Below are 26,271 nucleotides of genomic sequence, written 5' to 3'. Positions count from 1 at the left end.
TGGCTTGCAAAAAAAATAATAAGTGCTGCATTTTCTTTGACTGCATCCGCTGTTTCTGTTTTAGACATATCTCTGCGTAATTAACTAAGATGGATCTGCGAAGAAAAGACTGGCAGCAACCTCTTTTTTTTTTTTTTTGCCTTCCATGCAGCCTCGGTGAGCCAAGCCACTGCCAATACCGAAGTATGTTTTAATAACGTTTTTTAAACCAGTGTAAACTTGCTCCACTGCCTCTTGCCAGGTCAATCGGTACGTTCCTCTGCGCGGGCATTCTTTCTTTCTAGGAAAGAGAGAAATGGGGGAGGAGGGGGTGCAGCTTGGCATCTACCCCCCCCCCCCCCCCTAATATAAATGTTATAAATGATGTCCACGCCTCTTAGTTCTAAGTGGTGCCTGTTCCACAAAGCAAAAGGTACCACTCACTGCAGAATTTTCACTCCTCTGTTTATTCATTGCACATGAAGCAACACACAAGTCAGTTTTCCATATGTAGCATACATATGTGGTAAGCCTTTTATATCCCTCCAACATGAGAAAAATTAAAATCACTTGCACGTTCAATTGAGGTCATAAATTCGATGTATACCTGTTGGGATGAAAGGAGAAGAGTGCCCCTTCACCAAAAGCATGGAGTAGTGAGGGCAGCTTTCACAATGTTTTTTTTTAGAATCAACCAAATATTGCAAGTGTCCCATAACCACAGATAACAGCACACCAAAGAAACATAATATTGCACCCATGTAATGTTTAAAAACCAGGCAGAACACAGAATGCTGCATAAAAAATTGCTCACAGAAGGCAATGCAACAATAACTTTAATTGCATTCAACTTTCTTGACTAGACTGAAACTGTAGCAACAATACTGTGCCTTGTTTGCAATGGTCAGAATCAGCAACTATAACACTGCTGGTCAAAAAAAAGGTACATTCACAGGAATGTGCAGAGTAATTGAGGTACAAAAACACGGTCAGGCTAAACAGTATAACACAGGTAAACAGGAATCGCAGCAGGGTGATCATTACATCCAATGTCATTCCATTTATCTGTGCTTGGCCACAATTCAACAATTTAACAAACATTTCTCTACCCATTTCACAATGCAGCACCGGAAAACATAGCAAAGAAACAAAGCCACATGTCCGGGTTCTATTTTGCTTTTTTACGCTTTCTTGCAACATAGTTTGAAACAGTTGACTTGATCACCCAATTCAGTTTATCATAATTTTTTGCTTATATGTCTGTTTTCTAATGTGAACAATAAAAAAAATTTATTGATATCAACTACACCTCAACAGTTAATTAGGAGGCCTAAATACCATCTTTTTGAATGAGTCAGAAATACAGTACTTTATGGTTACCTCTTCAAATCACTTGATACAAGTGATATTTGGACAACAGTACATAACTGAGACAATTAGGAGAAACGCTACTGATTACTAAGCCCCAGTTATTTGCAGTTATTTCGTTCTCCTGCAGTTATTTTCGTCCAATAAAAGGGTTCCTTGAAGTGTATGCAAGAACGGCTCAATATCACACGCACCAAACGCAACAAGGCTAGGTATCACTGTTTTTACACAGCTCTGTCAATTCTCAGGCACAAAAATTTTCTTTAGCAAGTTTTAAATGCTTATAATATTGTAAGAGTGATTTTCCTAAATCCCCTTTTTTTCTGTTACTTTTGTTTTATTATAGGAAGAAGTTGCGAATCTCTAGCAAAATGTCTGAAAGTGCGACACAGAGGAAAAAATAATAGGCAATTTACTGCTTTATTCCTACAGTTTCAGTGATGCGTGAACGAAAATTCAGCTATGTCTCAGGGCACTACAACGGCTTCCTCAAGTAACCATGGACACTACAGATATATCAGGTATCTTTGAGTTTACGACAATGTCCGCAACAATGTACTAGGGTAAGCATATTTCACATAACATATTCAAGTTGGATATGTGCACATATTTAGCCAAAAAAAATTTATTAGCACATGACAACTTGATAAGTTGTCCATGCACTTTTATCTGCTACCAAGCAGCTACTCTTAATTAAATCACATTAGGCATTGGGATGCCTATAAGAAGAATATTATTTTTACAAACACATTTCTATGCCGAATAAACAAAAGCTGTTCATCGTTCTATTGCTCGGTCACGATGTTAATGACGTAAGACGATAAAAAATTTAAACGTAGAAAAAATGATTTTCCTCGACGGTGCTGAATTTCGAACACAAGACTTTAAGCTTCAGCAGTGAATGCCCCAATTACTGGGCTACACCACACACTCAAAGAATGTCACTCTAGGTGAACCATACAAATACGGTGTACCCACAGTGCAAAACCTAGTGCAATAATAAAATTACCCGTGGAGCAAATGTTAAAGAAATAATACTTTCTATGAAGGCTTTGTTGAATTTTGTGGAAGTGGAATAAAGGTCCTCTCAACGGTATGTAGTGCCATATGTGGAGTGTTCTGCACATTAGGAAAACTCAGGCTGAAAATCTAATGCCAAACTCGTGTTTCAGTGATGGCAGGATGTACTTTCTGCAGGATTGCTCCAAGTGCTGAAAAACACTAGTCAGAAGATGAAAAACTCCACACCGCTCTAGAGAAGGCCGGAACCTATAATAGCACGTATTAGAACTGGGTCCGCAGCAGAGTTGCTCATGTAGAATGGCTGCATTTTGCGAACTGGGAAAGAAAAGATTTGTGCACGTTCACTTTATATAAAACACGATATTATTGTGTATGCAAAGCTGTTACAGTCAGGCCACAAATGTGTAAACCACTCAAGACAATAGCGCGAGAATTCAGAAAATTTGGGAAGTTGTCAAACGCATGATATAACCCAATGTGGCTAAGATAGACCACAATGACAATTATCCTTTCACTGACACGTAAATTTCCTACAATTTTTACCGTTCGTTCACCTTCTGAGAATATGAATTCATGAGAAAATAAGGGGTTGCATGCAAGCATATAAGTATTAGTATGTAGTATGTAGTATTAGTATCTGTAGAGGAGCTTATACTTTGATTTGCAATGTGCTTCGATAGCCATTGTTATGTCTACGTTTTTATACGTCTACTATTCCTACAAGGGCATACAATCTATGAAAATATCAGTTGGACATCCAGCACACATGTAACCCTGTGATGGGTCAATGATATCTGAGTAGGATATTTCTGAGTTGTCCATGGTTACTTCGGTCAATGTGGTGAGAGCTACTTTATTCATAACCACTCTTGATAAATCTGCACACACACTAACAAATGCACTCATTACTGATAAGAGCATTACCACTGTTCACTTCAATAGCAAAGATAAACTTGGTAGGCACTGGCCAGTGAAATCTCAAGCGACTCAAGCACAGAGGCTGTCACACCTCAGCAAGAGCAGCAAACGCTTAGTGATGTCACCTAAGTGATCGTAGCAACTAAAAATGTCCAATAAGACCAACTACACAGCTGTCACGGTGTGAGCTAACAACGACCAACCCTAATTGCCAGCGAGAAGTTGTGAATTCCAGATGAGCACTATAAATCCTGCAGACGTTACAGTGGCCACAAAAGCTCATATGCATCACTTTCGTTAATGAAGGAGTACTGACACAAAAGTTTGAAGGTAAGATAACTTGGAGATACAGATTCGTGTAGACTCACATACACTGTCTAAAATAGATCAATGGCCAATAAAGCCAAGAACATGTTTAGAATCAATTTCAAAGCCTATGCTACGCGACTGAATGCAAAGCAAAAGAACCTTGCAATAGTGACGTTAACTTGGTTTTAACGTAAGCAGTCAGCCATGCACCTTACACGTGTTTTGTGCCACAGCTGTCATGCACGAGCATATGCTTACATATGCAGACACACACACAGAGTCCCACCTTTTCTAAAGCTCTCTGAAACTGAAACTTCGACTGTGCATTTGTTCAACCGTCGGAATTTCATGTTCGGACAAGCTAGGGTTTTAGTTTTGAGAAGCAGGTATAATTAGCAACTTATTGCAGCAGAAAAAGTAACATGCAAAACTTTTGTGTCAATACTCCTTCAAAAAACCACACCAACAACTCGTTACTTGCCTGGTTACATCACAGAAATCCAGAAAACTAAGGACACCATGTTGACCTCTGCTAGAAGAAAGCGCATGGTACAAATTTTTCCTCATGACAACATATTTCATGTATTCATGCACGTAGAAATAATACCTGAAAGAAAACAAGGTGTCACTTGTGATGGTAGTGTTTTAGCAAACACAAAGGGAGTGCTCAGACATATGGAATGTTTGGCTTGTTTTGGAAGTAGTCCGACTTAAAATGCAAGCAAGGGTTTTTTTTTAAACCAATGACATACCCAGGTCTCCACAAAAAGCGCCCATTCTTTCTAATGAACTACGCACTGACGTTTACTATAATGCACCATCACAAAAAAACAAAGAGAATGGGAATTTAAAAAAGAAAGCAATGCTGGCATGGTTCAATTTCACTTAAAAAATTTAATGAATAATGAAGGTGAAAATGTTCACATTGTGTGCAATTATGTGGACTAGAACAAACATAGCTGCATTATAGTAATTTAATTATACTAATGTATCAGATATAGCACCTTGCAGGTTCTTTTGATACAGGCTAAACCATTGCAAAGGCAGAACAACAGTCACTATGTAAACATCATTCAGCTTGCTAAGCATTATGTCTGTTTACGTTGTCTGAGAAAAGTCGATCTGGAGCCAGTGGTTTTTGAAAAGTTCCTGCATGCAATATCACTGCAGTAGTGCTATTTTTCTCTAGGTAATGCAGTACAACGTAGCCCTGCGATTCCTGAACAATTCGGTGCACTCGGAATGCAAGGTTGGACACAAAGAGAAAGGCCAACAGGTTGTACTGAAATAATGTGTCTGACCGTAGTTACAAGGACTTTCACCGGTACGCTGTACAAGGGGTGGCCACAAAGACTCAGCAGCGTCCCCACATCGCATCAATTTCGCACACTGTTCACTGCATACAACGCCACTGCCAACCTCCCACTTTAACATACATAAACAGTAACATTCATTGGCCTGTCTTTGAACAGGCATCCCTACAAGTTCGATGAGTCCCTGCATGAGTTCAGCACCTCTTGGTAGTCTTGTTCGAGCACACGGTCTAGCAAAAGGCAGTCGATCTGCCGGTCGTCGAGAGTACCGCCGGTGCCTGTGCTTAGGAGGCTGTCCGTGTCGGAGCCTTCCTCGACTGTTTGAAGCCGCTGGGAAGTGCCGTCCAGAGTGAGTCTTCGTGCTGCTTTCGCCAATGATGCCTCAATGTCCAGCGCAACAACTGGTGAAAGATCTTCAAGCGTGGCGAGAGGAACCCCAGGGGCACTGCGTCGGCAGAATACACGAGTCACTCGATATCGGTAAGGATGCAAAGTGAGTCCTTTATTCAGCCAGCTAACGGAGAGGACTGTCCCTTAAACTTGACAAAACATCAAGAAAAAATTTTACTAGAAGTCCATTGTCAGATAACCATACTGGTTTCTCTATACCAAGTTGCAACCATAAACATAATAATTCATGGTCCCTCCAATAAGTATATAAAAAGACAGAGCACTGGCAGCCCATGAAAGAAACTGTAAGTTGTTCTTATAAGCATACAGCTGTGGCGCAGAGACTGCTACACAATGAGGCAAGCTTCTACTTGTGTGGCAGCTTGGGCTAGTTGGTATGGCATGACGATAGTTATAGCGCGAGAACAAAACGTGTGTCGTCGTTTTGTTCTCCCGCTATAACTATCATCTTGTACTGGTCTTTCAGTTTCCCGACTGCATGCTTTCCCCTTAAGGCAACTAAATTCTCTATTCTTAGACAGGAAGAAAGGCAGTCAATAGCACTGAGGTATGAAACTTTTGCATACCATTTTCTATCTTGATCAATTCTTTAATGAAATCTGATCGCACTACTTCAACACATCAAGTCATGTCTGGCATTAGAGGTACTCACACGAAAGTTTTCATTTCTTGTTTTTTTGTGTCAAACGAAAAACCAAGCTCTCAAAAGCTTCAAAAATGTAGCGCTGTGCGCGAGTGCACCCTTTAAAAGCAATTACAGAAGGCTTTCTAAAAGCTAGTTTCGGTTCCTACTATACAGTGACGTCACAATACAGTACAAACTTCCCATCGCATGTTTGTGCAAGATATGGTGACGTGTCCATGACTGCACCACCCTGTGGCTTCGTTGGTGATGCACCAACAGTCAATTTAAAAGTTTTGGTGATGCACAAAAGCCCATCATGGAAGTTTCGGTACCTATGTGATCAAAACTAGGCAGACTGCACTGTGAAGTTACCGGAATTACTAGTACTGTAGCCTGACGTCATGTTAGTGTTGATGCGGTAAGTGTGCCATAAAAATTGACCTCAATATCAAAATCAAATATCTTATATGCATTTTCTGAGCATCATACTTTATAAGATCTGTCTCTGTATATAGGAACTTTGAATGGTAGAGTAAACTTGGCTTCGAAAAAAGGTGTCAGTACCCCTTTAACAGCCAGCATGGCGCAATCAGTGAACAGAACTGTTACTGGAGTCTGCTGCACTTCCTTATACACATGTCCTGTGCTGGTTAAATTACTTACCCATTGTTGTTTGAAGCTGCTGTAGTTAGATCGAGCACAATCTCTTCATTGCCGTTGCACTGTGTGGTGTCTGGGAACATACGGTCTATCACCGCGGCAACCAGCTGCTTTAACGTCGGCACGGCATACTGCTGAACCTTTGCACACTTCTCTTCTGCGACTTGCGATTGAAGAGTCTTGCCCGTGAACACTCGGTCGACAAGCGATGAAACAAGTCCTCTGTGCTGACTAGTTGGTGGCGGCGACGATGGGTACCTCACGTGAGCTTGACGGCCTTCCTGTGTGAAAGTGAAAACCAATATGTAACATAAGACTACGCACGAAAATGCCTATAAGCCATAGCAATGCAATACTCCCCACCACGTCATGAGCTACAGAAGATTCTGCGTAAATCAGAATTTCCGAAACAGGAAAATGAAACACCTGCCTCTATTACGGTTCCTATTACAGACCATGAACAAAATGACCAATATAGCAAATGGACCTAAATTATTGGGAAGAAGGTAAAAGGCAATTGTCTCCCTGTGTCACCTCCTTTATAGTATTTTAGCACAATGTTTATTTGCATTAAGAGGCCAAAGTGCTTATGGTTCATTATAAAGTGTGCATGAACCGGCTAGCCCGGCAACAAGTACTATTAGGAGCCTCTGATGTGTTGTATTTTTGTGCGTGCTAGGCAACACACAAGACACGCTTCCGCAATTGTAATAACAAAATTCATATCTTTCCGTAACCAGAACCACCAGCAATGTCTAGTTCTTTAAAAAAATCCCAACTGGTAGGACAGGCTCCGCCAGTTGTGCTTTTTTAAGGAACTCAATGCTAATTCATTTTCACATTAAGTAGGCAATTGAAGAAAATCATTCACAAAATGAAAAAAATGTTCCCGTACAATTAAGCATTGCTTGCTCCGAGTGATTACATGCGTGATAGTTTTTGTCGGAGAAACATAATCACATTTAAATAGTGAGACAGGCATGCATGGCGGTATACTGACCCAGAATTTGCTAAGTCTTCACAAGAACAATCCTGTGCAATTAAAGGTGCAATTGTGTCAAAAAAAAAAAAAAAACATCCCTAGTTTCTGTACACTAGTAGTCTTCCCTAGCCTCCATTACTGCTAAAGCTGATCTCATCAATGTTAAGAAAGTGTTCAACGAGATGTAAAAATCCCGCTTCTCTCTGTAATGCATCATGGACACAGAGAGATTAGGCAATAAAATTAATAAATGATATAAGGAATAGCAGCCACATGCCTACTTAGTTATGCGAGAGGGTTCCTTAATAAACATCATTTCATATTGAACAGATTCAATGGCACTTAGATCTCTGTCACCAAGTTTTGCTGACATTACTACTTTTGTATAAATACAATCAAATCTCAAACAAACCTCAATACAACAAAGTTTGCAATGTGATGAACATTTCTTTGTCACCTCCCCCCCTTCTTTTTGTTTAGGGGCAAAGCTCCTTATGACGTTTGTAACCACCGGTGGCACATACCCATTGTCGGAGTGCATCCTCGATGTATGTAGTAAGTAGTCACCTCTCGTTTAGTTCTTAATATGTCCGCTAGATGGTGGCACTTGTATATAATCAATATATGATGAAAATATCCGAGATGGTGGTACTTGGAGTGTTCGCCAGATGGACGGATGCACAGACAGACAGACAGACAGAGGCACGGACGCTTCGCCCCACTTATCATCATTCAGTCTGTGGATATGCTGTAATTTTTTTTTTCTTCCACTGAAAGTCATGTATATTTCTCTCAATATAACAAAACAGTTATCTCTGACAGATGTAATACAACAGATCTTTGGAGTGTGCTAGAAGAAACAAGAATATTTGGGCAAATATGCTTGTCTTTACAGGTAATGACAAGAATATTTGGGCAAATATTCTTGTCTTTACAGGTAATGAGAAATTGTAATGTATTTAAAAGCTACTTCAGTGCAGACAGCTACGAGAAAATTTTTCAAAGCAGTGCTGCGATGCAGAAAGCACACTTGCTATCAGTGTACAGTAGACTCCCTTTAAGACAAATTCGAAAGGACCAGTATAATTTGTTCGTTTTATCAGGAGTTCACTTTATCAGAAGTGCCCCCAAAAACCAAATGCTAACATGGCAAGTGTGCCTAGATATGTTGCTTGAAAACACTGGAGTATACTTACAGTGGGCAGGAAAAGAACAAGAAAAAGCATTTATTTGGCTCGGCTTAATAAAAACTATGCTTTCAAGTAGAGTATTTGAAATACACCAATCTAATGAGTACTCGATTTTACTAGTTCATAATATGCTCATGAATAAATTGCTATCCCATTTTAACAGTGGAACTGTAGCATGACTCTGTTTTCACGATTAGAAGAAGATTAAAGGAGACAAGCTCAAGTAAACTGACTTTCTTTTTTTCATTTTGCTTTCTCTTGTTCGCCTGAATGCCCCCATCAAGACTAATGTTTGTTGCGCAGAATTCCCGTCGTTGTCGGTTGCTGCGACAGTTCATCTTAACAGAAAAGGCGTGTTACGCAGTTCGTCTTAAGCAGATTTTATTTGCACTGAGTCTAAGGAAAACCAAACAAACATTCCCGAGTTGTTCGTCTTAAGCAGGAATTCGTTTTGACAGAGTTCTTCTCAGAGGGAGTTCACTGTATTTTACTACATGGGATGGCGACAAGTGTATCTATCAGAGGCTTCTGTGTTTCGCTTATTACAACAAAATTTCCCATGGTAAACTTTAGGGTTAATTAAAGGTGAAAAGTGCTGAGATAATATCAAATGTAGAAGGACTTCAAGATTTTAGGAATGTATAAATTCATTAGCACAGCTGGAATACCAAATCAACAACACAAGAAACTTACCAAAATCCAGTTTGACCTGAACATGATGAAGTAGGATGTCTGCAAAAAGTTCAACTCTCATAGACTACGCTTATAAGCATTCAAACTTGTGTACAGTTTCTGATCATCATCATCTTTATTATTTTTTTTTGCAGCCATAAAGATTATCATCCTGTGGCTTTTTCTTCAATACATAGTCACCATTCCCTTTTGATAGGTGTATTGTAGCACAGCCTTTCCTTCAAAGACCTAAACTTGTTTAAGGTATCTGTACAAACGCAAATATGAACAAGCACAGGTGAAGCATGGAATGTTACCTCAGAAAGCGCTCTTCGAATGGCCGCTGGATGCCTTTGAATTCTTCTAGGCTCCGGCAATCTCTTATACGTCTCTTCACAGCAGATATCCTCATATATTTTTAACATCTGCAACAAGCCAAGTGGCACCATGTTTATCGGCGAGCTTCTAAAGTGAGTGGTGGAGCTTTATTAACACACACATATACAGAAAAGAACAAACATGCTCTGATTGTGCATACCATTATTGCAATAGGGATTTATTATGCATTTTTATGGGGAGATGTCAAAAGACTGATGTATCCAGTACAATATAAATACACGGCACGGCAATCGGCATCACAATAGCAAATATCATATGGCGACTCGGGAACCAATCCATTCTCCCATTCTTCATCCCCTAAATGAGCGGCACATAGCATTACCCTCCAAGGTTGGAAGCGCCAACTTGGTGCACTTTAGCGAAGACGGTAGTTAGAATGTTCACTCTACAGAGAAATCAGCGATGTTTGATATACATGTAAGGCATCAGACAGACTATGTGAACGATGATGGTGTAGGATTAAGTCCATGGAGGCGAAGACAGTGGTACGATTTCACAAGTCCCATCAGTCGCTTGGCAGCCCCAGTTCCTAGTGCATTTCAATCCTGGCGACATTGTTACTGAATCATCGAAACTAGTGAATTTTAGGAATAGCACATTTAAATGGCTTCACGTACCTAAAGTTTTGAACCCTCCTTGCATTCTTAAAACTACAACTCCCCACTGTCGTCTTCTAGGTCTAACTGCTAGACAGAGAAAATCAGCTCGTCATGTAGTATTCGTCGCAGGCCGTTTCAGGTGTCTATGTATTCTAGCACTGCACTTGCCAAGAGGCTGGCGGGAAAACAGGATTCAAGCCCCAATTAACTAATGTTTTTCATTTCATTTAGCACATGAATAAAACAAAAAATGGAACCAGAATTTAGGATTATCAGAAGCTAGACGTACACTACTGGTCATGTCCAAGCAGATATCTAGCTAGAGAATGCAATGAACAAGTATGGGCATTTCTTTATGCTTGCCCACTAAAACTTGATTACTTGATCATGATTTTGTCTATGACAGCCATGGCAAAGTCACCCAAAGTTTTTCACTCAAACCTAATTACACTGAAACCTCACTTTAACGGAATTGCATCTTACTCTAAAATAAGTTTGTGGTATATAAAAATTCGTTATAATGGTGTATTCCAAACACGATATATATTAGAAGACTATTCTTCAGTTATTTCTTTATAACAAAAATTTGGCTACATATGGGTCTGATATACTGGCCATATCACTTATGAACTACCCGAAGTGGCACACACACATTTAGGAAAGAAGAAGTAGGTTTATTTGATGTTCTGGTAATTAATTAAATCATACATTTTAACTTTAAGTAACATTGCATCAAAGACCACCAAAATTATTACAAATATTTTTGTTTCTCTGGAGATTATCTTTTTCGCATATTCTTCGCCCTTTTTGTCTGCTCTGTCTTTCTCCTTTTATTATTTATTTATTTATTTATTTTGTTTCACAAATTTTACTGCCGCATGCCTCGTGCCCGGTTCCCCGTGGTGGGTTGTCATTCTTCCGGGAATCATCATCTGGAGCAGATGTCAACTTCTCGTTTTCAGTCTTGTTTCACCCGCAACAATACTGAGGTTTGAGTGCATTGACAGCAGTCGGAATTAAACATGCGTGACCTTGCGCCCTTACCTCCGAACTAGATAGGCTAGAAGATTTCACTAGCCGCTGCGGGAACCCATCACCCAGCGCATGAGCAAAGCTGTCGTCTCTGCTACCACGGCCACAGCAGTCATCGCTGCTGAGCAGACTGCTGCCACTGCTGCTGCTGTTTGGCATCAGAAGCCGGTTTTGATGCATCTGGTCACTGATTTGCTCCAAGTTGTGCAGGGCCTCAGTGTACGAGAACTTGACCCTCATGACGTCCTCTTCCATGTGGAAGACGCGCTTCTTTTGCTCCTGCAATGGACAACATAGGGTAATTGAAGGGGGGGGGGGGGCAATATTGTAAAAGATGAAAAGAAGAGAAAAGTGAGCGCCGCAACTGTCTGCAGCTAAGTGCGACACCTCAACAGTAGCTCACGACTGAATGGGTTAAGGAGGGATTTAAGAAGATAGAGTGAGAGGTAAAGATCGAGAAATGAAAAAAATTAGGATACGGTCGAAGGAGTCCCAGGACAAGGCTAGAGCTGCCCGGCGTCAGGAGTTCATGAATGGCGGGCTGTCAAAGGAGTCCCAGGACAAGGCGCCGATTGGCTAGAGCTGCCCGGCATCAGGAGTTCATGGATGGCGGGGCGATCGGTGAGGGCTACGCTGGCGTAGGAGATGACGACGACAGTACCGTTCAGCACAGAATCCACCAAGCGAGTTCGTAGATAAGATGAATCAATACTAAAGTGCTAAAGTGTCATTAGCATGCATTATATTTTCAGTTCCGATTGTTTGATTGATTTGTGGGGTTTAACCTCCCAAAACCACCATATGATTATGAGAGATGCCGTAGTGGAGGGCTCCAGAAATTTCGACCACCTGGGCTTCTTTAACGTGCACCCAAATCTGAGTACACAGGCCTACAACATTTCCGCCTCCATCAAAAATGCAGCCGTCGCAGCCGGGATTCGATCCCGCAACCCGCATGTCAGCAGCAGAGTACCTTAGCCACTAGACCACCAAGGCGGGGCAGATTTTCAGTTTTACATGCGCAGTTGTTACTAAGGGAATCGCACAATTCTCGGATAGCAGTGGAGGCAATGTACGGCAATGTGAATGTTGTCAAACAATAGCAAAAGATCAGTCAGCAGCCACACCAGCGAGTCATCAGAAAGAACATTCTTGTCAGAGCAGCCAATGCAGGCAAAATAACATGCGATTGGTGCAGTGAAGACTACAGAAGCACAAGACTAGGACTAACTTAGCATCTGAAAGTACTTGGCAAAATTCACGTGGTGCTGTGCTGATACTCAGGACTTCCAAAAAGCATGGAAAACAAAATATAACCCATCCCAGAAAAAACATGGGAAAGGCACAATCTTCATGACATGCAAAACACTGCCAAAGGTGCCAAAAAGAAGGATCCAGAAGATGCCAAGAAAAAGGAGAGACAGAGCCAAGAAAATTTGTGCCCCAAATTTTCCTTAAACTGATGCCGGTCACACATATGAGAGCAGAAATTTATGGCTGTTCTATATATATTTGATGATATTATTCTGTAATTGAACCATACAATATTAACCTAGCCCTCTAAAAAAATAACCCCACCAGGTAATTCAATTGCAAAGTTCTCGATTCCACGTAGCACATAGAAACACAAGCATCAATTAATGCTGGACTGTATGGTGTAGACCATGGGTTCTCAAACGAAGGTTGGTGAAACCCAAGTGTTACATGAAGGACATGTTGGGATTTCGCAGGCAGCTAGAATGAATGCTGTATGCATCCGTATTACCCCCATTAGCAACTAGTGTTGTACATTATTGTGGCCAGGGCAGGGGTCCGTGCTCTGTCAGGCGTTCAGTTGCGTTTTCATTACCCCTTCCCATCCAACCACTTGATAAATCAATGTTGTATGTTTTCGATTATGAATAAACTTCAAACTTCAAGTTTATTTATTTGAAAAAGCTAACTTGCATTGGATTAGACATGCATTTAACGAAGGCATCCCAGGCAGCATCTACACATCAAATGTCTGTGAGTAGAAAAAAAAAAAAAAAAGGTGGTCACAGCACTAAGCACTCGTCACCTAGTGTGCACCATGAAACTTGCATGATTTGCAGAACCGTAGTGACAGGACGCATGAAAAACTGGTAATCCATACTCGAGAGTGTTCAAACCAGTTTAACAACAATAACGGGCGCATCAGCGATTTATTTGCGGATCACAGCAAGTCGGCGATCAGCCAGCACTTTTCATACCTTGTGATTCGCTACTGCACTATGTTGGTTTCGTAACCAAAATGCGCAGCAAGCACTTTTATACGCTTATGACTGTGGGCTACACGGGCATGGAAGCTTTGCTTTACAACCAGTGTGTCAGTCCACGAGCATCTCGTTGTGCAAATGGCATGCCTCTTTCTTTATTTATTTTTCACAAAAAAAATTAAGGCCTTTGTACGTCCAGCCCTTCGTTTGTGTGAATATATTGCTTGTGCTGCGCGGTGCCTGAAGCATGTAGTGTGTGGTCAGCGGGCGCTAAACGACTTGTAGAGCAGTGCAGGGGCATATTGCAAGTCTATGTAGTATTATCGGGAGTTCCAAGTTCTACGCCAACAGCGATGACCTTCAATATTCAAGAAAACAAAACACGCCAATGTGGGCTATGCTAATACTGTGGTTGCGCGTGTAAGAGGCGTTATCACCTGCCCACTCCCCGCTATCGACTGTCTCCATGCTCAGAAATAGTTAGCAGTTTCGTGGCACTCTAGAACAGCTGTTGAGAATCGCCAGGGCTAGATAGTTTGGGGACCTATGGGGTAGACTGTTGGTACACTGAAATTCAGTTGGAATGGGCAATGAATTGCAAGAACAATATATTGCAGTAACTAAACGCAACGCATTGTTCTACAAGATGAACATACTACAGGTACACATAAACAATGTCATGTAGCTAACTCAGTTGAAACTCTACAAACACCGCTCTAGCCGATACAGTAAACAACCAAGAATTATTGAGAATTTTATTTTTATTTTCTTCCCTCAGAATTCCTTTAAGTGAATTCTGCAAAAGAAGACGTAAATATAAAGCAAACTTAGTTTCAGTTATAGTTCTACAACGAGCAAATGATTGACCTCTGACCTTGGAACATTCGCATTGTGTTATTGAGTCCCTCACACTCGGTGCGTATTGTGCTAACCTCGGCAACAATTAGTACTTTCGCTCAAATCTAGCATTTACCTATTATTTCAAAATTACATCAATGAGTATAAATTAACTCTTTATTTCTACTAATCTGGCAATATTATAGAAAGAATTAACTTCAGACATTGTTACGAGAGAAACAAGCAAATCTTCAGTAATAGGTTAAATGGACAACAAATTATATGCTTCCTAAAAATAACTGTATCCAACACACTTTTCTGCCGCATGCCACAAAAATCATGCACATGCAAACATATGTAAGTCTATATATTCAAGTCAAGCATGTAAGTCAATGGCAACTTTATTAATGAGGATACAGATCAACTTACTATTGCAAGCATTTGTAAAGCAAGCTTCACTTGGATTTTTTTTTAATTTGAAGAAGAACCCATGCAAAACCATTTGTTGAAAACATAACGAGACAGTTACTACATCTAAGAGGTGCTAAACTTACCTCAAGAGCTTCATTTAGCTGAGCCTTCATCTCAAAGTATGGCCTGTAAGCGATCAAGCACACAAACATTCTCCCACCCGTTCTGTCACTCTTGCATAGAGACCGTTAGACCACCGTGAGAAGCTAATCGAATGCTGAAGCATCTGGTGATAAAACACCTCAAAGACTCGCACATCGAAGAGACACTAAAGAGCAAAATGATTTTTGGCGTATCAGTAAATTACAATTTACACCACTCTTACTGCGACATGACACTTGGCAAGAAAGAAAACGCGCAAAAAAAAAAAATGCGGGTGGCGACGCCACCTCGAGATTTCTGCACCAAAAACAGTGAAGTAAGAAATTTTGATGACGTCTACCGAGTTTCACGCAGCTTCCAATCGATTAACACGAAATACATTATCATCCGTGGGTGCCACAGACTTAACATGCGAAGTTTCAGAAAACTTCATCAAGCCGATGCCACGAAAATACCAAAACTACATTGTGAAATTTCGAACGTCAAGCGCGAAGAATTTGGCACAAAATTTAAAAATTGAACTTCTACCTTGATTTTTACCACTAATAATTACCTTATGATAATTAAACATGCGACATTTGAGTTCTCAGAGCACAGTTTGTAAATCTAAACCAACTCATTGTTCCAGTTTAGTGTCCCTTTAAGCAAGAAGCAATGGTACACATGCAGAAAATGTGAACTCTATTATTATGCAGGTTCCAAAAAAAAAAAATCCTCGAGTATAACTGGTAGTACATATAATAACACAGAACTGATTTAGTGAGTGCAGTGATGACTATACATACACGTGATAATTATTTCAATTAGTAATAATTTTAGCCACCAGATACAATCACATTACGGCACTTGTGTGGTGTTAAGTTATTCAGGCATTGACCAAAAGCAGTGGCATGTATCTGTGTCCATAACAACATGTGCGCCCACATTTAGTGAAAATGATGCAACAGAAATTCACACAACATTGACTCCAGTTTTGCTTTACTATGTGCTAACAATATCTATGCATTTTCCCCCTGCTTACTGACACCTCCAGTGCATTCTAACCATTCTGACTATGTTTCTGGACAATGGATGCATGATTTCTAAGTGAAACATAGTTGTCTGGTACATGCTATATCTGTATAATTTTTAAATGTGCAATGTTTGAAGTTGCACAAAAGCAATGTTTTGCTGTGTGCCATTTTATACACAGCTCAAAGTAGAATAATTTTTCGCACTTGGGTATAGTGCTCAATGATCGACAAGAGGTTATGTGCTATTTATAAGATGTGGTGCTCCCACAAATGTGGAGTAAAACAACACTACGTGCGTACATACAGGGCTCTGCTTACTTTTTGCAAAAGTTCCACAGGTAATCGCATATTTTGAGATTTAAGCACTAGTGATTTTTACTTCAGTTTTCCAATCACTAAGAGCTTTCCCAGTGTGAACTTACTAGGTTGAGCTAATTAACCACTTTTTGTTAATTATGGGTGAATTACCACATGTCAACCAACACCACAGCGTCACCACCACTGATGGAATCAACAGACTTTCCAAATGACGGTTTCTAAATACAGTGGAGCCCCGATTACTATACGACTTTCAGGGGACCATGCAAGACTGTCGTATAATCCGGGCATCGTATAATCATAAAACCAAGATTACAGGCAGTGACACTCAGCCTTGCCTAGAAAACGGGTACAGGCCACCTGATAAGCCCACGGCACAACTTTGTGCCATGACATCATTACTTAGTTGAAGGAGACATGAGTGAATCTTTATTCTCAACCTTAAAAAATTGAATCCAACGGGCATCTTTCCACCAATAAATGGAGTCCGAGAATTGCCTGCACGCGAAAACGAAAATGAAACCGCGTTGCCAACTGCTTCCCGTCAGAAGAGTCAGACACAGTGTCACCATAACACAGTCATCGCTATCACATAATGGGGACGGACCACGAGTTCACACAGAATGCGTTCGTGCGATTCGTGCATTACTGAGCTGTGCGTGTTGTAATTTGTTGCCTTGTGAATTGCAACTCCTGGTGTCTCGCTCGTACTATGACATTGACCTCGAGTATGAGCGTTGATGGAAGCAATTTTGCACAATGAAAACAGCTGCGTCACGCCCTTATGCGAGAGCCTGTGACGGCGAGTGCAACAAAGGCAGAAGATCAGCTGTACGTTGACCAGGAAAGTTTTTTACAGACTGGAAACGTGAAAATATCAGCTTTTCGGCCGGCTGAAGCTACCTTGTATGGATGGAGCTTGACGAGGTAACGACCCCGGATACGTACGCACGCGATCAATGCATATGCGTGTGAACTTCCAGAAGAATAAATTTTCTATTCTAAAAGACATCCATTACTCCCGACTTTTATACTTTTCTAATCGCCAACCTAGGATAACGCTAGTTCATATTAGGCACTTGCGAATATTTGGTCGACGTTTGACCCGAGTAAAGGCATTTTTTTTCTTTCGGGGGGAATCTGAAAGTCATTGTGAGATGCAGGCCTAGCGTAAAACTACGTCGTATAACCAAGGTTTTTAATACATTGTTCCTATGGCGATTTTGCTGACACCAAACTGATTCGTCGTGGAACTGGGGGATATTGAATTGAAGTTCCAAACAAGGCCCAAATTTCAGCCCCTTAGAAATCAATTATTTGAGACAGTGAGATTCTGCTACATTGAAAACAACCTTCAGTGCTGTACTTCAATTACATGAACATAGACATTGTGTATTGCACAGCATCACTTGCATTCAATTTCCTATCAACCACAGTGTTAGTGAAAGCAAGCAATAAACGGGCCAAGAAGCCAAAACAACTTCTTATGCAAGAAGGAGCATGCTTAGGCTACACAAAACAAGCAAGACTCGAAAAGGTAACCAAGGCTGGTTATCCAGGATGAAAAATTCGTGAAAAGAAACTGCAACAGGACTTCACGACAAAATAGTGGGGACGAAAGTAAAAGCACACGTGTATAAAATATGTAAGGCTGGGGTACTCACAGCAACTGAAGTTCATGCTGGTTTGCTAAATTGTTAAGTTGCAGCAAACTTCTGCGTGCTGACAGACTAAGAGGTTGAAGGGGAAGGGTGAAAGGGAGGGGAAGAAAACAAAAAAGTATGGCAATTGCCAAACTTATAGAGCATTCCTAGAAAAAAAAAACAAATAAATAAGGCAAACCATAGTGTGAACATACCGGGCCATCTATCTATCAGAATAGAAATGGACTCTATGAAAATTTCCTGTTGCAGATAGTGCAATTTCCGTCACGTCAACAGTTTCAATGCTTGAAAAGGCAGAAACCAGTTGCGAGATCAACCGCAGAGTGATATCAGCTGGTAAATGCAACTTCATCATTAACTGGGTATAATTCGAGACATCAAGGCGTTTTGCTACTGCTCTAGAAGAATGATTTTTGAAACCCACCGCTATGCGAAGGATTTCAGCTACGTTATTATTGCTTTGCTGCTTCACAAATTTAATTTTGCAGTTCGCATACATGCCTAGCACAATACCTCTATTTAGTAACTCAGGGATGACAATAGGGCAGCGCAACAGGGCAGCGGTCGTCTATATATATGTGTTGGTTTGTAGTAGTAACGTCGCGGCGCTAGGCTCCGCCCAGTCGTACCAGCCAAAAGCGCGCTACCATCCTGTGTGATCATGCGACATTTGGCGCAGCGGATGCGAAAGCTGCCTGTGAGCACTTCGCGTGGATGCTTCCCTTTTAACCTACCTTTCAACCCATAAAAATTCTTTTATTATTGAATACGTGCATGTTTCGTACAGGTATTAATATATTTTTATTTCTCGCAAAGCCACGGCTCAGGAGGGCTAGGGTCATAGTCATGATTTCAAAACTGCATTTGTTTTCGACGTGTGACAGCCCGCAGGTAAAATACACGTTAGGCCCGCCTGATGTCATTCGTTGTACATGACATTAGATTTGCCATGTGACAGGGGTACAAGTCTATTTCTCAAAGACTAGATAACCCGGTATTAGTAACACACCACTTCAAGCCATATATGACACCCATATGAGGAATGGCCTTACAGCATGCAGTGAACAAGCATGACATTCCCTCGACATTACACATGACGACTTGCAGGCATTCCTCCATTCTATGCAACTGAACACATCAAAATATTTGTGTATCGGTGGATGTTACTATGACTATAATTTAAAATCCTGCTGCAACTAGGGAGCAAGGTTGGGGTTACAAAGCAACAAGTTAATACCGCATGAATGAAATTCGAGGGGACACAATGGGATCTCCCCTCTATGTTTTCATGGCTACAGTGGACATAAAGCCTCTGTCTTAATCAGCCAACCGTGTGCGCTAGCCCAAATAGGCTGAGTCACCATACTTGAGTGAAAAGACACCATTACAAAAAATGTAACAGGAACTCAGCTAAAGATGTTCCTCAATACCCTCGACTATATCTGCAATAAGGATCTAACAAATGAATGATCAGCTAATGGAACCACGATGTATTGAGCTCAATGCCCTTCGAAGCTGAATGGCAGAAAAATGTGAAATTCCAGAAACCAAATTCATTTTAGCATATTATTTGTAGTTGTTCATAAAGCTTTAAGGTGTTCGAAATGATGTTTGGAGTGTAAAAGGTAATTGTGAAAAAACTTTTATTTACACAGCACCGCTTAGGACAAGAACAATAACATCATGACAAAAAATTAGCACCTTTTTCACATAGATATTGTCATTTACAGGTCATCTCAAAATAAAAATATGCCAAGTAATTCTTTGCAGGACTTGTTACATAAACAGGAGCCTTGCAATTCTCTGAGCAAGGTCGGGAACATTGCGAATAGTGACTACAAGTCTTTTCACTGGAAAAGTTAGCAATTTTCATGGCCCTCTGTGTAAATGAAACAAAATAGAATATGATAATAAGAGCCTTGCAGTGCCTTTGTGACTTCCCTATTCATTACTCCTTCAATGCCCATAGCTGAGCCACTAGTTCAATGCAGAATGGTGTCTGCAGTGCTGTAGAAATGCCTTCCCAGTCCCCGTTTTCAGCGACAAAAGATAAGCAGTTCAGAAGCCCTACCTGGCCTTGACGATAGACTTTTTAATAGCATGGTGTAGATCAAGCACTGTTTGTTGCTGGCCTTTACAGGCGTGCCATAGTCGACCCTGCTCAGCCCCACTCAGCACCCGCTCACGTTCGGCCTCGTTCACCTGCACCAATAAAACAGCTCTATGCATTCCATCATTCAATGCGAACATTGAGCTACTTCTAAATCCTTTGTAGCTTTACGCTAAAGCAGAAGTGGGTGTCAGTTTTCCCTTCCCTGAAACCCGCTCCTTATTTTCGGCCTCTGAAAAATCAATTTTCCAGTGGTACCTTGTTCAGTAAAGAGGCAGTAATATATATGTTGACTCTCGTGAATTCAAACTCGAAGGGACCTCTGAACTTTGTTTGAATTATCAAGAAGTTTTAATCATTAGAAGTTCTCAGACAATGACTCTGGGTGAGGTGTCACCACACATTATGATTATGCATTAATTTTATCCTATTTAAAAATTTTATAAGTGCTTTTAAACCCTAACTGCGCGCAATGAACAGAAAGCAGAGGTGCAAGGTCCACAAGGTTATAGGCTATTTACTGCCGATCAGACCTTTTAAAGAAATCGTGAGTTGCCAACTGCTTCTTTGCTATAGGTAGGTGCCTTCAGCACAAAGCCATCTATACCAGTTGAGAAGCATCACGGTTTACCATGCGTGTGTTTTGTTTGAAACATTTGTTTACTAGCAAAGCCTTTTTCCTTTAAGGCCTGACATACCTATTTTTAATTTTTAGACTGTTTGAATTATATAGGTACGCAAATTTTTAAACAATAGTGGGAAAGCAGCAGATATTTTGTGGTATAAAACTGCAAAAAGTATGAATTAACCAAACAATGAAGTTTGAATTAGGAGGCTTTTAAATACATTGAAGGAATAAAGGGCCAACAAAAAATTAATTTTGTTTGAATTACTCGAAAGCATGAATTATCAAACCTGTAATTAATTAATGGCATCTCCTAAACCCTTCAAGCTTTGTGGCTGGCACAGGAAGCACTACTTATCGTCAGGCTGTGATGATATTGGACCCACACATACACAGGTTTGTTTACTTGATAGCATGGTTTGTTTACTTGTTTATTTTACTAATATTTAAACAATTATTTCACTTTATTAGTCACTAATTGGTAGCAATATCTCAAATGAATAAGGGGGATTACATAAAAGTGAGGATAGACAGAAGTCCACTAGGTACAGGGGTAATAAATTCCTCGAGTTTACTTGGCTCAGTAGTGTGCACAGTGTCAGTAAGCAAGTTGTTCGACACTCTTGCTGTGTGAAGAAAAATTTATTAGAACCGGGATTGGTGTGGCAGTTTACAGTAGCTGCGCAGTTACTGCCAAATTTAACACAAGCATCAAAGCACGTTGATATAACACAGTGCAAGATCAGAAGCAAGGACAGCGAAGCTGACAACGGTGCACTAACCCGGACAGTAGCCTGGTTGAGCATTTCCTGAAACATCGGGTCCAGAGAACCTTGGGTCCCCTGGCGCCGTAGGCCTTCCTCCGCCAGTGCAACCATCTGACGAGCAGTGCAATGGGCCAACGTCGCCCGTTCGTGCCGCAGAGAAGCCTTGCGTGCTGCGTCTTCAAGCTGCGCAAGCCATTCATAACACCGGTTGCAATATCGCATGAAATCGCTTTTCCACAAAAAAGCTGATGACGAAATGGTTTGACGGTGCCATTCTGCATGTCACGATATCTCACTGTTGAGCCACATCATGTTCCACCGGGGAACTGTATAACTAAGGGAAACGTGAAGGACGCAAAATACGCCCTGCTCTCTTTTGAGTGGCTGGAACTTAAAAGAGCGCACAACACAGCACTTGTCCTGTGCTGTGCGCGCTCTTCAATATCCTGCACCAAATTTGCGCTCTTATGCTTAGCTCCCAGTACTCAATGCACAAGCGTTCTTTTGCATTCTGCCTTTCACCTACAGAATTTTATTTTTTTATTTATTTAAAAATACCTTATAGGCTCTATTACGGAGCATAGAGTAAGGGGGGTACATAGGAAAGAATGCTAGTGGGTGATACTTCTGCCACAATACAAAGCAACTACAAAGCAAAGCAACTACAGAGCAACTAATAACTAATAAAAATACAAAGCAAGTAATAACATTGGAACTAATAACAGTGGTTGCACAAATGTCAAAGAGGGGCTTCAAGCAACAACAAGAATTTCCCAGCTGCAAAAAAGCACAAAGAATAAAAACAGAATTCAAGGAGGTTATACAATGCTATTGAGATAGATGTATCATTAACTGCTCGCGAAAATTTTCGTGATTAGTTAAATTGACAATGACGTTGGGTAGGTCATTCCAGAGTGCTATGGCACGAGGCAAAGCCGATGAATTGAATGATTTTGTTTTTCCAAAGATGCGTGTGATGCTTCGCTGATTGTGAAGTCGTTTAGACATGTGCAATGGTGCCGTTAGTGGGAAGAGTGGTGGCCTGGATGCGTGAATATATTTATGAAGCAAAGACAGGAGGGCAACTGTGCGCCGTATGTCTAGATGCTTTAATGAAAGGTCATGTTTTATTTGTGTGACGCTCGAGGGGCGACTGTAAATAAGTGAAATGAAACGTGCCGCCCTGTTTTGCACAGCTTCTAGCTGGTTAATGAGATAGGCTTGGAAGGGGGACCATATGGGTGATGCAAATTCCAGCTGTGGGCGAACAAAGGTTAAGTAAGCTTGTTTGCGGACGTTATTTGGCGCGTTTCGTAGGTTTCGACGTAAGTATCCCAGTGTTCTTGATTCGTTTGCAGATATGTAGGTTACATGTGCCGCCCAAGTAAGATTAGAAGTGAAATGAACGCCGAGGTACTTATACAAAGACGACCGTGACACGTTGGAATTATTTATGGAGTAATCAAATTCAACAGTTAATTTTTTTCGACTAAAGGATATTACCTTACATTTTGATAAATTTAAAGTCATTTGCCATGCACCACACCAGTTGTTAATAAGATTAAGGTCTTTTTGGAGAGCAAGGTGGTTATTGGTACTAGTTATAGAACGGTTTAGAATGCAATCCTCAGCAAAAAGCCGTATTGACAAAGAAATATTAGTTGGAAGATCATTAATGTAGATTAGAAAAAGTAGTGGCCCCAAGACGCTACCCTGAGGCACTCCGGAGGTGACATCGGAAATTGGAGAGGAAGAGGTATTAACCAGAGTGAACTGCTTTCGAAAAAACAAAAAGTTACAGATCCACGATAAGGTTAGCGAATCTAAACGAAGTTCTGTTAATTTTGAAATCAGACGGGAATGAGGTATGCAGTCGAATGCTTTAGAAAAATCTAGGAAAATGCAGTCGGTTTGTAAATTATTATCCATATTGAAGTGAAGATCAGTGGTAAATTCCAGTAATTGGGTGTCGCAAGAAAAACCTCGCCTAAATCCATGCTGATTCTCAAAAAAGAAGTTATTGGTTTCCAAATGACAATAAATGTGCGAAGAAATGATATGCTCAAGCATCTTGCAGCAAATGCATGTTAATGATATGGGGCGATAATTTTCTGGTGAGTATCTATTGCCACTTTTAAATAAGGGAACTACTTTACCTATTTTCCAATCAGCCAGCAGTTGTCCTGTTGATAAAGATTGCATGAAGATGTGGTACAGGATATTACTTGAGCATAATGACGTGCTTTTGAGCACCTTACAAAAAATGTTATCAATGCCTGAAAAAGTTGATAATTTAAGTTTTTCAATAAGATTCGCAATCCCTTCAGTGCTGACGGCAATATGTTCCATGAATGTATAATCAAACTCGGGAACTTCGGGCACTCTGGAATGATCTTCACACGTGAACACAGATGAAAAAAAGGAGTTCAACACTGAAGCGCTATCTACATCTGATAGACGCATGTGGTTAGCATCTTGTATACTGACAGATGTGGTAGCATTGTGAGGGGAAATTACTTGCCAGAATTTGACCTACACAAATAAGAATCGATCCCACAACAATCGCAAAATAATGTTATTGTCACTGAATTGCAGCACTACATTAGTGGGCAATTCATCAGTGATTTGGTCAGTCTTGTAATTGCACATAGATTGTGCCTTTTTGCAGGACAATACACAACTAGCTTTCACCATTATAATGATTTACTGTTCTATTAGTCAGTTGCAGCACAAAATGTGACACTCCAAATGGCTGCATTATATTTTGTAGTTAGTTAGGTCCCTGAACTTAGATGAATGAATGCTATAGCTTACCATGCTTTCCGACGCTTGCCTCCGTTAGTAAAGGGTGAAATACAGATCTTTTTTATAACTGAACTATACTGCTCAGATGCGCAATGCATAGCTCTCAATCACCTCATGTTTGCAAAGCAGGCCCCATGCGTAAGCATGTTTTCACAACCATCCCATCAGTCTACACAGCAACTGCAATAAACTTGACATTGCAAATTGTAGTTTGAAAGTGTGCCAACCTCACCTCTTTCGCTTTCATTCTAGCCTCGTAATAAGGCCGCGCTTTTTCCACATGGTTTCCCAGCTTTTTGGCAAGTTGGTTAATTTTTTGTGACGACTCCGAGAGAAGCAGGCGAAAATTGGATCTTGCTTCCTGCAGCGCGTAGAGGAAACGTAACAGTGGTGATGATGGCAAATATAGAACATACCAACGAATAAGAATGGCATAAGACATTGTGTTGCGAGTCAATCACCATTCAACTTACACACATTTTATGCATACTTTATCAGGTCCAGTAAATTCGTTTAGTCAGGATTGTCATGCACACAGATGTACAGAGCAAGAGTGCCTTGTGCACGGAAAACCTAAGGGGTACACCTGTTGTAATAACTATGCCTACAAGGGTCTCGCCCCGACGAAAATGTATATGTGTACATCTTCCAATTGTTAACTGCAGATTAACCTAGGTCAAGTGGAAAGGGCACTTGCACAAAAGAAGTAGACTGCCTCTGAGTTTGTTTGTAAGGACATGTAAACACAAAAATGAACTTTGAGATTAACAGTGAGTTGTCGGGACTATTTCCTTACCCTTTATCGACAGTTTCTCTTTCAGAAACCCAAGATCATACGTTCATGCCTTTGATCGCGGGTTACAGGCCCGGTTCCTAAAACTATGCGGTCAGGGTATCAGTGTGCCTGTCGCTGCGAACAAGAATTCTTCGGAACAATGAAAGCGTACTCGTTGAAACAACTCCTCCATGGCTCCACAGCTTGCCTCAATATGCGTGCACTTGACGTAGATCAGTCAACGCGGAAATTCACACCATTTTAAACATACCCGTATCATCACGTAAACAGCGGCGTTTGGCTTGTTAGAAGAAACTCTAGCGGGAAGTACTCACATCAAGTTCGATTTCCAGCTTGTTTATAAGCTCGGTAGCCGTGTTCAGGCGTTCCAGTTCAAACTGCAAAGCGAAAGTAACTCAGCACCGCGTGCTCGGGCATCCGGGCTGACAATGTCAAACCGTCATTGACATCTGCGTGGATTATACTCACCTGGACACGTTGATCGAGTGGTTCCCGATCATCTTGATCGCTGCTGTCCGGCAAAGATCCTTCGTCCGAGAACGCGGTGGACATATCGATTTTTGGGTTGGTCCCTCCGCACGCACGAGTTCAGTCACGATCAAGCACAACGCGGCGGCGATCAATCAGCAGTAAAGCACGGATGACATTTCTAACGCGGAAGAAAAGACGCTCGTCCACGTTGCCATGTATACATCGCTCTCCTTACGTTTCTTGAATGTTTTGGTGACGACGCTGACTTTCCGGAGCCATCGCGGTGACCCGCTATCTGCCGATGCGCCTGCCTGTTACCTTTAAACATGGCCGACACAATCCTGCTACTGGACGTAACGCAGCTGCAAAGCATGAGGTAAAAAGCGAATACCTTGTATATAATAAGTTTTTGAAGTAACTATTACTATTTGATCACAAATAAACCTCAGCATAAATTTTATATTTTTGTTGATGTAAAGATTGATGTAAATTTGTGGAATAAACGTGTTATGCATGGCGCTAGCAAACGTCCTGCTTCTGATATTTTGTAAACGTGTAAAGCCACATGACCACAT

The 26,271-nt window shown here is 40.9% G+C and overlaps 1 protein-coding gene across 2 annotated transcripts; it reads right to left on the bottom strand.

Moving 5' to 3' along the window:
* Window positions 1-427: 427 nt before the first annotated feature.
* LOC119184930 (uncharacterized) lies at window positions 428-26,030 on the bottom strand. Of its 2 annotated transcripts, XM_075893486.1 has the most exons (11): window positions 25,694-26,030; window positions 25,540-25,602; window positions 24,662-24,790; window positions 21,640-21,807; window positions 20,194-20,324; window positions 18,123-18,188; window positions 15,109-15,151; window positions 11,493-11,759; window positions 9,768-9,875; window positions 6,610-6,887; window positions 428-5,355 (listed from the first exon to the last, which is right to left on the bottom strand). In XM_075893486.1, exons 1-11 carry the CDS (start codon window positions 25,775-25,777, stop codon window positions 5,076-5,078), a joined length of 1,617 nt encoding a protein of 538 aa, XP_075749601.1. In that variant the 5' UTR covers window positions 25,778-26,030; the 3' UTR covers window positions 428-5,075. The 2 variants fall into 2 exon arrangements, with proteins under 2 accessions (XP_075749601.1, XP_075749602.1); XM_075893487.1 differs by lacking the exon at window positions 18,123-18,188.
* Window positions 26,031-26,271: the final 241 nt, after the last annotated feature.

Source organism: Rhipicephalus microplus, chromosome 4 (assembly GCF_043290135.1).
Source record: "Rhipicephalus microplus isolate Deutch F79 chromosome 4, USDA_Rmic, whole genome shotgun sequence".
NCBI lineage: Eukaryota > Metazoa > Arthropoda > Arachnida > Ixodida > Ixodidae > Rhipicephalus > Rhipicephalus microplus.
This window is presented reverse-complemented; position numbering and strand designations above follow the sequence as displayed.

Bases quoted from the DNA above. Each gene is read 5' to 3' on its own strand.
- LOC119184930 (XM_075893486.1), bottom strand. From the start codon at position 25,777: ATGTCCACCGCGTTCTCGGACGAAGGATCTTTGCCGGACAGCAGCGAT. The intron at 21,808-24,661 runs GTGAGGTTGGCA...TGGCTTGCGCAG, and splicing joins CTAGAATGAAAGCGAAAGAG to CTTGAAGACGCAGCACGCAA. The intron at 11,760-15,108 runs GTAAGTTTAGCA...TGTCCATTGCAG, and splicing joins AGCTAAATGAAGCTCTTGAG to GAGCAAAAGAAGCGCGTCTT.